This window comes from Natator depressus, chromosome 3 (genome assembly GCF_965152275.1).
Source record: "Natator depressus isolate rNatDep1 chromosome 3, rNatDep2.hap1, whole genome shotgun sequence".
Taxonomy (NCBI): domain Eukaryota; kingdom Metazoa; phylum Chordata; order Testudines; family Cheloniidae; genus Natator; species Natator depressus.
Window position 1 is genome coordinate 80,830,734 of NC_134236.1, and position 14,065 is coordinate 80,844,798.

The 14,065-nt window shown below is 42.1% G+C and overlaps 1 protein-coding gene across 6 annotated transcripts in view; it reads right to left on the reverse strand.

The window, feature by feature from the left end:
• Window positions 1–14,065, reverse strand: part of HACE1 (HECT domain and ankyrin repeat containing E3 ubiquitin protein ligase 1) — an 86,550-nt gene that overhangs the window by 12,590 nt on the left and 59,895 nt on the right. For all 6 annotated transcript variants that reach the window (XM_074948163.1, XM_074948166.1, XM_074948164.1 and 3 more), the window contains one exon: window positions 2,595–2,726. In XM_074948163.1, coding sequence (XP_074804264.1) covers window positions 2,595–2,726 — 132 coding nt within the window. The remainder of the gene's footprint in view (window positions 1–2,594; window positions 2,727–14,065) is intronic.

Sequence of the window (14,065 nt, forward strand, 5' to 3'; positions counted from 1 at the left end):
AAGTGCAGTGTAAGCAAGGGAGCTAGTACAGTCCTGGTACCGGAGTTCCACTAGAGCCAACCTATCCACCCGTCCTGCAGGCAAGGTGGATCTTTGCAGACTACTAGCCCTCCAATGAACAGAAATGGATTGGCTGAAAAACCTCTCTCCTTGATTGGAAAAAGTCTAGTGCCACAGCTGGAGGTAGTTTTTTCTTTGGCCTTCTCTCCTGGCAAGGGGGAAGCAACTTTCATCCTTTTTGGCAGAGATAATCCAAATCCATATCTGATCTACTGTGAGACAGATGGAAGAATAGCATCTTTCTAAACAGGCTGTTCTCAGTAGAGGGATGCCAAAAATCCATTAGAGTTGGAGGATCAACCTACGCTGAGACAATGAGGAGGGGCACCATACTAATTCATTACTTCCAGACTAAGACAACTTAATATTTTAGATTAGAAGTAGAAGTCAAAGATACAGTGTCAAAGTAGGTAAAAGCATTCTCAGATACCAGGACCCCTTTTAATAAAACAGATTAAGGGGAATAGTTAAGTGTATGAGGGCTGCAAAGTTTGTCTGCACTGAACTACATATTCAACCTTACTATAAAATGCATCAGATCCCTTATATCAGAATGAGAAATCCTTTGTGTTTTATGGTTGCACAGACCTCTGATAATGGAAGAAATCCTCTTGAAAAGCATACTTGAATATTAAAAACCAAAACACTTGCATAACTGGAAGACTGTGCTGTTAATTTCATTTTGAAAGGTCTGAATCAGTTGCTATCTCTATAATAAAACCTGCTAAAGATTTTACAGGTTAAGAAATTTTAAGTCTGTAAGTGATCACCTGATATGACAGGTTTTCCTTTTTAATAATAATAAAACATTCTTTAAATTTTTAATATAATATTTTTGAATGCTATATTAAAATATCAATGTTGGTTTTAAATTTAGAAAAGTACAGGTTAGTGGTTGTACCACAAACTACTATTCAGAAGGCCAAATTTGGAGCTTAAAGCTGTGTTTTGTTCCTTGCCCAGCAGGAGCTGAATGCATTGTGGAGAAGAAAAAAAGGGAGCAAAAGAGGCACAGTGTTCTTAACACTTGTCTGATACACCTTGCTGATATGAGGATTGAAGATCAGGTTCTAGACTGACCCCTCCACCTTAATCGAGGTGACAGTGACAGAACAGACATGAAGGGAGGAGACATCCAATGATCAAAAAAGCATCCCTGAGAGGGGACAGAAGAAAAAAAATGCTTAATGAACAGCAGCAAAACTTTTGTGAAGGCCTCCAGTTAGAACTCAGTGGACTGGCAGAACAGCATAATCTACAATATGGGGGGTGAGGGGTGTAATTTCAACATTCTACAAAAAATAGCACATATGACGAATCACAGGGCAATATTTCAACTCCTTCAGATAGTGTGTCTAATGAACTGGTGTCCCTAACATGACAACTTGGAATTGTATTTGAGCTTGCATGTGTGCGCACATGTGTACTATGTACACCAGGATCTTAGATGTACATAGATAGGGGGCAGCAAGACAAAGGACAAAATGCTGAAGAAATTAAAGTCTGCATTTCTTTAAGAACAAGGGAAGCAAATTAATTTTCAGTGGCTTCTCTGTTCCCCCTCCAATGACACCCCAAATGTGTGTACCAATACACATACACTTTGCAGGAGAAAACATGAGAGCATTTTAGGAATTTGTAACATCAGCACATGCAAGTGTTGGTTTCACAAGTACAAATATTAGAACACATGCTGAACTTTTAAATATGTACACATAGTGGAGGCTAGAACTCTAATTTACCCTTCGGAATAAAATAAATGGGGCAATACTGCATAAGAAGAATTTTTTGTGGAATTTCTGCTCTGAATTTTCTGGTTTTAGTGAAAGATTTGGGTGTTAGTTTAACTACAAAACTCCAGTAGAAGTAAAATTTCCAATCTTAACTATTTTACATTAAATAATATTTAATGCTTGTAGTTTGATCTATATTTTCAGTGAGACTTGGGCTCCCAAATCATTATGAAAATTTTACACCAAGTGACTTTGTGGCTTAGGAAGAAAGAAAGAAGAGAAACATCCAGATACGGAAACAAATCATGGAATATCATGGAAAACAGGCAGAAAAGGCCCAGACTGGTCATTTTCTCCAAGGTATTAAGTAGGTATATATGTAGTCAGAGATGAAAAATGCAGCAACTCCACGAAGATTTTTTAAGAAAGTAAATTTGAATTTGATTCAGAGAGTAGGAAATGGGTGAAGATGATAAATAAACTAGGCAATAGGAGCGTTTCCTGAAGTTTACTGAAGGGAATTATGGACACCACAAGACACATGCACTTTCTATCTTGGGTATTACAAAGCAAGACTTTACTCTTATGAGTGATCAATACTACCATCTTTCAGGAGAATGCTCACTTAAGGTAATCAGAGTGAACAAGGACAGACATTTCAGAGCAGGTGTACAGAAGTGAAAACCAAAGCATGGATATCAAATTATCATCTTTCAAAACACTGAGCTTTACTTCTACCTCATTACATTAGCGATGAAGTGCTGAATGCTGTCAGTTACAAATATAGGCACTGCTGCTTACCAGTTCATATTCATCAAAAAGCTGTATAAGAGAAGGTGGTATGAACATATGAAATCCTTGCAAAAAAGCATTTATCTGAGGTTGAATGGCTCTTGTCATTCGAAGTTCAGTAACAAGTTGGACATACTCAGCCTGCAAAGAAAGATACTGAACATTAAAACGAGATATTTTATGGTAAAAATACATGAACATACATATGCACAAACAAAGTCCTGCCTACATTAAGATTATCATTAAAAGTAAATTCTAGCTGCGACTTTGAATGCATCCTTCACTCACCTAACTGAGACTGGCAACTGCAGCACACATGGCCACATTTTCAAAAGGCCTCTTAAAAAGAGAAAGAGCGAGAGAGAGAGAGACCTACGAAGTTTGAGCAAGCACCCTTCTATTTCCTTTTTGCCCATACAAATGTATGTAGCACAGCCATATTTTGTGGGGCATGTTTTTGGAGACTACCTCTGGAATGACAGTGCAGCACAGTCCCAGCAGGGGTTTGGATCTATACCAGGGGTGGCCTATCTGAGCCTGAGAAGGAGCCAGAATTTACCAATGTACGTTGCCAAAGAGCCATAGTAATATGTCAGCAGCCCCCCACTGGCTCCCCCCTCACTCCCTGCGGCAGCCCCACCAATCAGCGCCTTCCCCTCCCTCCCCACACCTCCCAATCAGCTGTTTCATGGCATGCAGGAGGCGGGGGGGACGGGGAGGAAGAGGAGGAGCGAGGGCATGGCAGGCTTAGGGGAGGGGGTGGAGTCGGGGCAGGGCCTGTGAAAGAGCCAGGGGTGGAGCAGTGAGTACCCCCAACACATTGGAAAGTTGGCGCCTGTAGCTTCAGCCCCGGAGTTGGTGCCTATACAAGGAGCCGTACATTAACTTCTGAAGAGCAACATGTGGCTCCAGAGCCACAGGTTGGCCACTCCAATCTAGACCAAGAATGTTAATGGAATTTTACCTTGTCATTTTCTGACTGAATGAACAATACAACCTCAACGTTCTTAAAATCAGTTTGGATGGAATTTCCTTTTCTTGTTTTTTAAAAAATAGGAGAAAAACAGAAGACTCACAATATGAATATATTCAGTTGGACACCACTGAAATACTGTATCCCATACATTTTAAGCAATCGCAAGTGGGAACCTCTCACTCGCCACCTTCCAAGATACACACTAAATGAAACAAGGCCTTGGCTCACTCCCATTTTATCATTCAACACTGCTACTACTATGGAGCAGACAAAAAGGAAAAGGGACTTTCAGATGGGGGCAGAAAGACAGCCCCTTCAGCTTTACACTGCCTGGACCATGTACACAGCACCATGTGCTTGTGCACAGCTTGCCAGTCTATTCCAGCTCATCTTGATGCACAATATATAAGTCTTTAACACATTCTCTTTACTCAATGCAGACATCTTTCTACTTGGGAACCGAAAACTTATGCCAAGACTTCTCAAAACTAAGTTAAATCAACTTTGACTCCAAGTGATGCATTATTTCTAATTATTGGGAAAAAAACGGTATTTCCAGGCTTACCCACCAAACAGATTAACTGAGTTAGTGTCTGTGATGATTTGGGGAATCTGTCTATGTACAGTTTATAAATTCTGCTTGGATGCTATAAAGTTGCTATAAAAATTTAATCAGGGAATTCTTCTATGTGGACGTGGAATCCATCATGTGCTAACATGGACTGTAGCACATTCCTACCACCAGGGTCAATGGAAAGTCATTAACTTTAACGTGTACTGGACTGAAAAACTGCTTTGCTAAAGAGGCTGACCGGAACTGGAAGACGGTTCTTCCTCCAACTTGTCTGAAAGAATGGAAAAAGTAGAGAGAAACTGGAAAACTCCCCAAACAGAACAAATGGAGAGAGGTGACAGAGCAGGATTTAAAAAGGACTCCCAGGGAGAAGTCTTCTAGAGGGACAGAAAGCTTTGGACAGGCATAGAAGAGAGAAGTATGCTTTTGTAGCAGCGGTCTGTTTGAACTGTGGGACCAACCAAGGTCAGAGAAAGCAAGCTGAGCTGGAAAGATTCCACGTTTCTCAAGAAAAGTCATGAGTTGCAGGGAAAGGATCCTGGGCACCCCAGGGGAATCTGCCCAAGGGCAAAGAACTCTCAAAATGGTGAAGAACCCAAGACAGGGAAATTAATATAGGTTTATTTTGTACACATCTGTATATTTCTTGTGTTAAGTGGAGAGCAATGGTGTTTTTGGATCCTGTACAAAGTCTGTCTGTTGGCTTTCATTGTCACAACCTCTTAAGAGGTGAACTGTAAACCAGAAGGTTCACAGCTTTGGTAGGATTCTGGGGACTGTTCAAGAGCTGCTGGGGATGTTTGGGGGAGACTGCACTAATTTAAGGGCTTAGACAATGGAGTACCCACTCCCATGAGGGGAATCACACACGAAGTCTGCATCTTGAGTGTGTGCTTAGAGGCCCAAAGCCACAAACAGTGCCTAAACTCTGCCCAGTCCCATCAAGGGAAGGGCACAGAGGATTCAGCATTGAATCCCCTCACAGCTGTCTAGTGAAAGTCCAACAGCAGGAGCTCAGCCAGATCTGAGACACTGTCTTGTTCCAAAACAACAAGTTCGGTCACAGTTTCTACTTAAGTTTTTATACCATACCCATCACCACAGCATCTAAGCATCTGGTTTCTTAAAGAATCAATTAACCTCTCTGCCTCCAGTTCCCTATTTACACAATGGAGATACAATAGAAACTCAGAGTTACGAACACCAGAGTTACAAACTGACCAGTCAACCACACACCTCATTTGGAACTGGAAGTACGCAATCAGGCAGCAGCAGAGAAAAAAAGCAATATAGTACAGTACTGTATTAAACAAAGTACTAAAAAATAAAGGGAACGTGTAAAAAAAGATTTGTTAAGGCAAGGAAACTGTTTTCGTGCTGGTTTCATTTAAATTAACATGGTTAAAAGCAGCATTTTTTTTTCTGCACAGTAAAGTTTCAAAGCTGAATTAAGTCAATGGTCAGCTGTAAACTTTTGAAAGAACAACCATAATGTTTTCTTCAGCGTTACAAACATTTCAGAGTTACAAACAACCTCAATTCCCGAGGTGTTTGTAACTCCGAGGTTCTACCGTAAGTTGATATCTAAAGTGACATTTTAAAAATATCCCTATTTTGAAAGACTGCCCAGTTTCAGAGAAATCCCTTATACACCTCTGCCCCAATATAACACGGGTTCGCATACAACACAGTAAAGCAGGCCTCCTCCCCCGCATCCCAGGATCTGGGAGCTGTGCGGGGGGGGCACTTTTGGGGGCCCCGCAGGCCCAGGTGATTAGCAGGGGGCCAGGAGCAGCCCGCTCCACTTCCCTCACCTCGGCCCCAGCTGTGTCGCTCGGGGGAGGGGGCTTGTGGGAAGAGATCTCCCTCCCCCCCCCCCCCCCCTGCACTCACCGGCAGCAGCAGAAGCGGAGCAGCCCTACCCCAGCCCTCTCCACTTCGCTCCCAGCCGCCAGTGAGTGCGGTGGGCATCCTTTCCCCAACCTCCCTGCACTCACCGGTGGCGGGAGGTGGAGCGCTGCGGCCGGGAGCTGGCGGAGTGCAGCGGGCTGGGGCCACATTTCTCCACTTTCCACCGCTGCCGGTGAGTGACTGTCAGGGGACAGGGATGTGGATAGGGGTCGGGGCAGTCAGGGGACAGGGAGGTTGGGTAGGGGGTGGGGTCCTGGGGTGATTAGGGACGGGGGTCTCTGGAGGGGGCGGTCAGGGGACAAGGAGCAGGGGGGCCAAAGCAGGTTCGATATAAAGCAGTTTCACATATAACACGGTAAGATTTTTTTGGCTCCCGCAGACCACGTTATAATCGGGATAGAGGTGTACTTTATTCTAACAAGAACTGGTAGCCTCTTCAAAATTGGAAGAAATTCTTTTTTCAGTGTAAATGTGAGATGAATGATTAGTTAAATGTTTGTGAAGTGCTTGCAAAAGGAGAAGGGTTACTTAAGTACATCTTCAACCAAGATTCCGGTCTCTTCCAAGGTCACCACTGAATGGCAGGCTAAACCAGGTTGAGGGAACCCATGGGGGGAGAGACACCTCTGGTGAGAAAAAATGCTTATCTCCAACATGCATGGGACTGGGAATGGTTTAAGAACACTTTTCTAGATGCCCAAAAAGCCACAATCCCACAGTCGAGGAAGGCAGCCATAATGGTTTTAAAAACCAAAAAACCAAAACTGATTTAACAGGGAAGTGAAGACGGCTATAAAAAAATTCATTTGTATATCAGGAGGATGTTACATAGTGGCTACTAAAGTTAAGCATTTTAAAATCAGCAGTTCCAGACAATCTGCATCCAAGGGTCTTAAAAGCTGGCTGAAGAGTTCACTGGATTGGTAATGATGATTTTCAGTTAAGTTAACATACCACGGAAGTTCCAGTAGACTGGAAGAAAGCTCATTATGTGCCAATATATAAAAAGAAACAGGATGATCCAGGTAATTATAGGCCTGTCTGTCTGACATTGACGCTGGGCAAGATAGTGGAACAGTTGGTATGGGAAAGAATTCAAGAAGGGTAATATGGGTTTATGGAAAATAGTCTATCAAACTAACTTGATATCTTTTTCTTATGAGATTACAGGTTTGCTTGACTAAGGCAACAGTGTCGATGTAGTATACTTTGACTTAGTCCCAACATGACATTTTGATAAAAAACTAGAAAGATATAAAATGTACCTGTCACTCGTTAAATGAATTAAAAGCTGGCTAACTGATAGGTCTCAAAATGTATCTGTACATAGGACATAATCAACTGGGTGTGTTTTTAGTGGGGTACCGCAGGGATCAGTTCTTGACCCTTACTATAATGTTCTTATTGAACGACATGGAATAAAACAAAGGTCAATCACTAATAAAGTTTTCAGATGACACAAAAATTGGGGAGTGGTAAATAATGAAGAGGATAGGTTACTGATACAGAGCAATCTACATCGCTTAGTAAACTGGGCACAAGCAAACAATATGCACTTTAACAGGGCTAAATGTAAACATTTCCTTACATAATGGAAGACACTCTCCTGGGAAAAGGATTTGGGGGTTGTGGTGGATAATCAGCTGAACATGAGCTCCCAGTGTGCCGCTGTGGCCAAAAGGGCTAATGTAGTCCTTGGATGCATAATAAACAGGGGAATCTCAAGTAGGACCAGAGAGGTTATTTTACCTCAGCTGCTGGAATACCATGTCCAGTTCTGGTATCCACCATTCAAGGTGGTTGATAAATTGGAGAGGCTTCAGAGAAAAGCCACAAGAATCACTGAAGGATCAAAAACCCTTCCTCATAGTGACTGAGCTCCTTGAGTCTATTAGCTTAACAAAGAGAAGTTTAAACAGTGACTTGATTACAGACTAAGTACCTACATGGGGAACATATTTAAGAATGGACTCTTCAATCTAACAGAGAAAGGTATACCATGATCCAATGGCTGGAAGTGAAGCTAAACAAATTCAGACTGAAAATAAGGTGTAAACTACAATGAGAGTAATTAACCACTGAAGAAACTTAACAAGGTCATGGTGTCTTGTCCATCACTGAAAATTTTTAAATCAAAACCATATGATCTAGTTCTACAGCCTGTGTTATATAGGAGGTCAGACTACATGATCACAATGATCCCTTCTGGACTTGGACTCTATGAATCTGTACTAAGTCTGCTTTGGTGGTCAGGGAGGAGGAATCCTTTTGGTCCAACAGAGGGAAAGGTACTGCAGCAACATTCCATGATATATGCACCGCTTGACAAGGCACAAAAGACATCAGTGGCTATTCACTGTAGCTAATGAAGTTCCTAGTCTTTATGACCCTTCAAGCCACTGGTCTTTGATTTCAGCAGCCCAGAGACCAAGATTGCCTTTTACACGTCATAGAAAGGAAGTCCTCCAGCAATGCCAAGAGGTGAAATGTCAGGTGTAGGTGCATACTGGAAGTCAGTCACAAACCTTCATCCTTGGCACCAAGGATGTTAGGCAACTTCCCAGGTGACTGAATAGCCCCTTTTAAGATAGCACTGCTCACCCCCATAAAGGAAGAGGCCAGCAAAAGTGCCATAATATTGCCTGCCCAACTCTAATCTGGACAGTTTACCATATCTGGTGAATCATCCACACACTTGGTCATTCTATAAGCAAAAGAAGAGCTCTCACCATGAGGATATGGAACATATGGACTTTAATGGATTATAACAAATCAAGACCTGAAAGGTGTATATTATTAATTGCAAAGGAACTTGCAAGATGCAGCATCAATATAGCTGCCCTCAGCAAAAGAAGACTTGCAGAAGGAGGCTCCAGAAAGGAACTAGGACACAGGTCCCCAAAGTGTGGGGTGTGCCCCCCCGGGGGGCATGGAGGAAAATCCAGGGCCCAGGCCAGCCCGCACAGAGGCAGGGAGGGAGCGCCACCCAGCCCCGTCCTGTCCCTGGCTCCCGGCCCTGTGCCTTGGCCCCATCACCAGCCTCGGCCCCATCACCAGCCTCAGTGTGGCTCTGCTCCTGCCCGCCCTCCCCCCGCCAACCCCCAGCCTCAGCCACAGCTCCATTCCTGGCCCAGAGCAAAGCCGGGAGCAAAGCAGCACCAGGCCAGGGGCGGGCTTCTGGCCTCCAGTACAACCCAGTTGCTGCTCCACTTCCGTCCCCAGCCTCGCCACTGCTCCTGGCCCCAGACCCACCCACCAGCTGCGTCCCCAGCCTCGGCCCCCTTACCCAATCTGCGTCTTCCCCCTCCCTGCCCCATGAGCCACGTCCCCGTTCCCAGCTCCGGGGAGACGGGGGGATGCGCACAGCAGGGGGCTGAGGCGGGGGGGGGAGGGGAAGAGGACTGTCAAAAGTTTGGGGATCTCTGAACTAGTAGGTGGCTAATCTTTTGGAAAAAGGGAAAAACAGCAGAGGAAGAAAGGATTTATGGCATTTATTTTGCCATTAGAAACAGCTTTCTGAAGTCACTGAAAGATTTACCTGTGGGAGACTAATACCAGAGTAGGAAAAGATAGGAAGACTTGGAACGGTGTAATAAAGACCACTGGAGTTGGAAAAATGAACAGCAATGGTCTCCTACTTCAGCAAGTGTGCTGAGCATGAGCTCTATTATCAACACAGTATTTAAGCAAGCAGACAAATATCAAACATCTTGGATGCATATCTGAGATCAAAGCACTGGCACCTGAATGACTCATTATACGGCAAAGGGACACTAATATCACCAGAGCAATGCAAGGGGCGAACAGCTGGAATCACCACACAATGATCAGAGCCATTTTTAAATTACATGCGGCTGAAGATATTAAATATAAAATTGAACATAGCAAAGCTGAGACATCCATTTCTTCAAGAAAAACTAAGGGAAGACTTAATGGAAAAGTCTGATAACCTTACATCATCAACCAATAATGTACCGTAAAAGTGGAATATATTCAAAATCGGCCATTCTTCAAGGCTCAGAAAATATTCTAGCTATACATCAAAGATGGCACCAGGATTGTTTCAATGAAAAAATCCTCAAGCAAAAGAATGGTGTGTGTGTCTTGGCAAAGTGACAAAAACAACATTAAAGAAAGATAAATTCAAGTACCTGCAAGCCAAGGGTTAAAGACTGCATTCATTCCTACAGGAGAACTGGTGGGAAAAGAAAGCAGAAGAAACACTGCATTATGTCAATACTAACATAACATTGTTTTAGGATTTCCTGAAAGCTATTTATGACCATCAAAATCTGGACCAGCTCCACTAAAGAATTCAGGTGGATCTATCTTAATCAAGGACAAATGAGGCATCTCTGAAAGATGAGTACAACACTTCACTGAGCCACTGAATCACCCTTTACTATCAACCCACAGGTGCTAGAGGAATTGACCCCATATATGAAGAAATCACCCAAACCTACCACTGAGGAGCGCAAAGAGCTATCAAACGAAGTCAGGTACATCATCTGGCAAAGATGACATATCAGATGAAATCTTTAAAACCTGCAGGCCTAAATGCTGTCAACTATCCACATGAAATCATCAAAGATGGGAAGCCAAGCAAATTCCTCAGGGTTTCAAAGATGCAATCAGTTACACTATACAAAAATATAGGCATCAGATCTGACTGTGGTAACTACTGGGGTATTACCCTGCTATCTGTTAGTAGAAAAATTCTCACCACCCATATTTTGCTCAATCAGCTTGTCACAACAATATCAGAGAAGTTTCTACCAGAGACCCACTGTGGATTTAGGTCAGGTCAGGGCACCAAAGACATGGTTTTTGTTGAGACAGAATTCAGGAAAAAAAAAATCTGAACACAGAACTGTATGCTGTCTTCATTTATTTAAAAATAGCACTCGATACTGTGAGCAGAAATGGCCTCTGGAAAATTCTAGAAAAGTTTGGCTGCTCCACCAAATCTGCCAACATCATATCAATTTCACAAAGGTGTAACTGGTCGAGTCCTCTCAGATAGTGACCTTTTAAACAATTTCCCATACATAATGGAGTGAAGCAAACCTGTGTGCTGGCACTGGCCCTTTTTGGTCTCTTTGCAGCTGTTCTGAATTACGCAATGACCAGCCTTCCAAAGGGCATCTACGTAAGGTACGGAACTGATGGAAAACTATTCAATTTCCAAAGGCTTAGTGCAAAGACAAAAATTCTTGAAGAACTCATACATGAAGCCCTTTTTGTGGATGACTGTGCGCCACTTCGCCACAGTGAAAGTGATCTACAGTTTATCCTTGGCAGGTTCTCTGAGGCAACTAAACAGTTTCAACTCACCATCAGCCTGGAAAAAAAAAAAAGTCTTCTTCCAACCAACCACCAGGCAAATATCACCACTTACTGTTTAAGCCAAAGACTGTGAATAACTTTACATACCTGGGCAGTACTATCTTAAGAGATGGTTCGCTGGATCAAGAAATAGTGAGTTGAATATAAAAGGCAAGCCAGGCCTTCAGAAGACACTGCCATAGGATACTCAACCAGCACACCATCCAACACTTAGAACTGATAATTCCCAATGCAGCACTGTTAGCATCCCTTTTAGACAGGTGTGAAACATCAGTTTACTGCAGACATATTAAGCAACTTGAAAAATTTCACACATGCCGCCTCCACTCTATTCTGAAAGTCAACTGGCAAGACAGTCTCAAACATTAATGTCCTTGAAAGAACAAAAACAGTAATTGAGGCCAGTTAAGGCCAAGTAAATGATCAAAGCTCAGCTTAGACTGACAGATCATGTTATCAGAGTGGGCAACAACAGACTCCAGCAAAAAAAGTTTTCTATGAGCTGGTACTCTTGAAAGCACAGGCATTTTTCAAATCTGCCAGAACCATTAAGTTATACAGTACAAATCCAGGTCATTAAGAAAATATTGAATGAATAGGTATGTCCAAGAACTGGCATAGGATACAGAGTCCTTGACTTTTAAATCATTAGACTGTATCTAGCCCAGATCAGTAGAAAGCTCATGAAATAGTTTGATAGTCTCCATATTCCTAAGGGACTAACATCCATATTTCAAAAGTCACCATAACAATTAGCAACGTCAAAAGGTGCTACGGACAAAAAGGGAATAGAGATATCACCTCTAGAGGTGATCTCTGCATGTCAGCGTTGAGCATGTAGTTGAAGTAGTATGAGAATATTTATAAAGCAAATTACTTAAAACTATCAAACTAAAATAGGTAAAATTCTTGTAGGGTAAGTCAAACAGAAGAATTTAAATATTAGATTAGGGATAACATGTTAGCAAATTTCTAACTTCATTCATATTGAAAAGAGCATTGTAAACAGACGATAGACTTTATAATGGCAACACTGAAACCACCAATTATTGTAGGATATATTATATTATACTAAAATATTATAATATATACAAGGAGAATTTAAAAGACTGGAAACAAGCAACAGTGTATTTGTTCCCTGACTCCATCCATGTAGAATATTGATAAAGGGGCCAAATCTCCACTGACTTGCATTGTGTAGTCATTTATACCTGTGCAAAGGGGGTGGAAAACCAATTCTGAATGGTACAAGACAGTGGAGAATCAGTCTCATAATATGCATGTTAGTTATCTGAATGACATTTCTGCCCTGATAGAAAGGAAGAGTATGCATGTAAGCATTCACTGTCAAAGTCCCAGAAACAAGAAAATGTTAAAATAAATGATGACACCAAGTGGTCATTTGCCAATATAACAGCCTAGTATCGTACCAACAAAAACCTAGACAAATACTATATATCAGGGATACCTTTGGCATGCAGCCAGTCAGGGAAATCTGCTGGCGGGCCGGAATGGTTTGTTTACCTGCAGCGTCCGCAGGTTTGGCCGATCGTGACTCCCAGTGGCCACAGTTCGCCGTTCCAGGCCAATGGGGGCTGTGGGAAGTGGCGTGGGCCGAGGGATGTGCTGGCCACTGCTTCCCGTAGCCCTCATTGGCCTGGAACAGTGAACCGCCGTCAGTGGGAGCTGCAATCGGAAGAACCTGCAGACGCTGCAGGTAAACAAACTGTCCCACCAGCAGATTTCCCTGATGGGACCACGTGCCAAAGGTTGCCGATCCCTGCTATACATACATCGTATGCTGAAGTCAGAACCAGTGCAAAGAAAGTACAGAATTTGATTGGAACAATGTCCGCTTTACTCTTCTACAAAGGGTTAAAGTTATAACACCAACTATATTGATGCTCGTTTGCTTAACAATGAAAAGGATTATATGACTCTACGATGCTGGACTCCCAGACTGTCAATGTCACAAATAAAACTGTGATTAAAACTATTTTCATATATACTAAACAATTTATATATGGTTGGAAATGCTTCTCCTGGGAGCTTTCAGATCACTACATTGAATAAACTGAGCACAGTTTTCCTTTTAAATCTATTCATACACAGGTGTGCTTGTACTGGTAACAGAACCACCACCAAACCACCATTTAATACATATGGAAAGATTAATGAAGAAAACACAAATGGTAAATTTCTGAAGTGTCAGTAACATGAAGGCATATTACCAAATACTGAACATGAAGTGTATTCTTCATGCTGTCTTTAGCTATTGAATAAAGGACAAAATTCAATAAAAAGGAAAGTTACATCATAATTTAGAACTAATTTTTTTTTAAGAAGAGCTGGGCAAAGGCTACTATTTTAACCCGTGTTATGATAATTACACACCAGACTAATGACTTTCTTCATGTAGGCAGTGCAGGAAACAAATCTTAGTACTAAATTTTAGAAGTCTATATTACTTGATATCTTTTCCAAAAAAATTCTCTTTAGATTTCACTATTCCATTACATTTTCAAGGGTTTATAGCCACAGGGTATACTGTACATATTTAATTTAGGTTTAGTTTTTATGTAGCACAACCAGCAGCAAGTTGCTTACAAAATATTTAACACATAGAACAGAAACAGACTTTGCTTTAGTACTGTATTTAAGTATTAGGCCCAC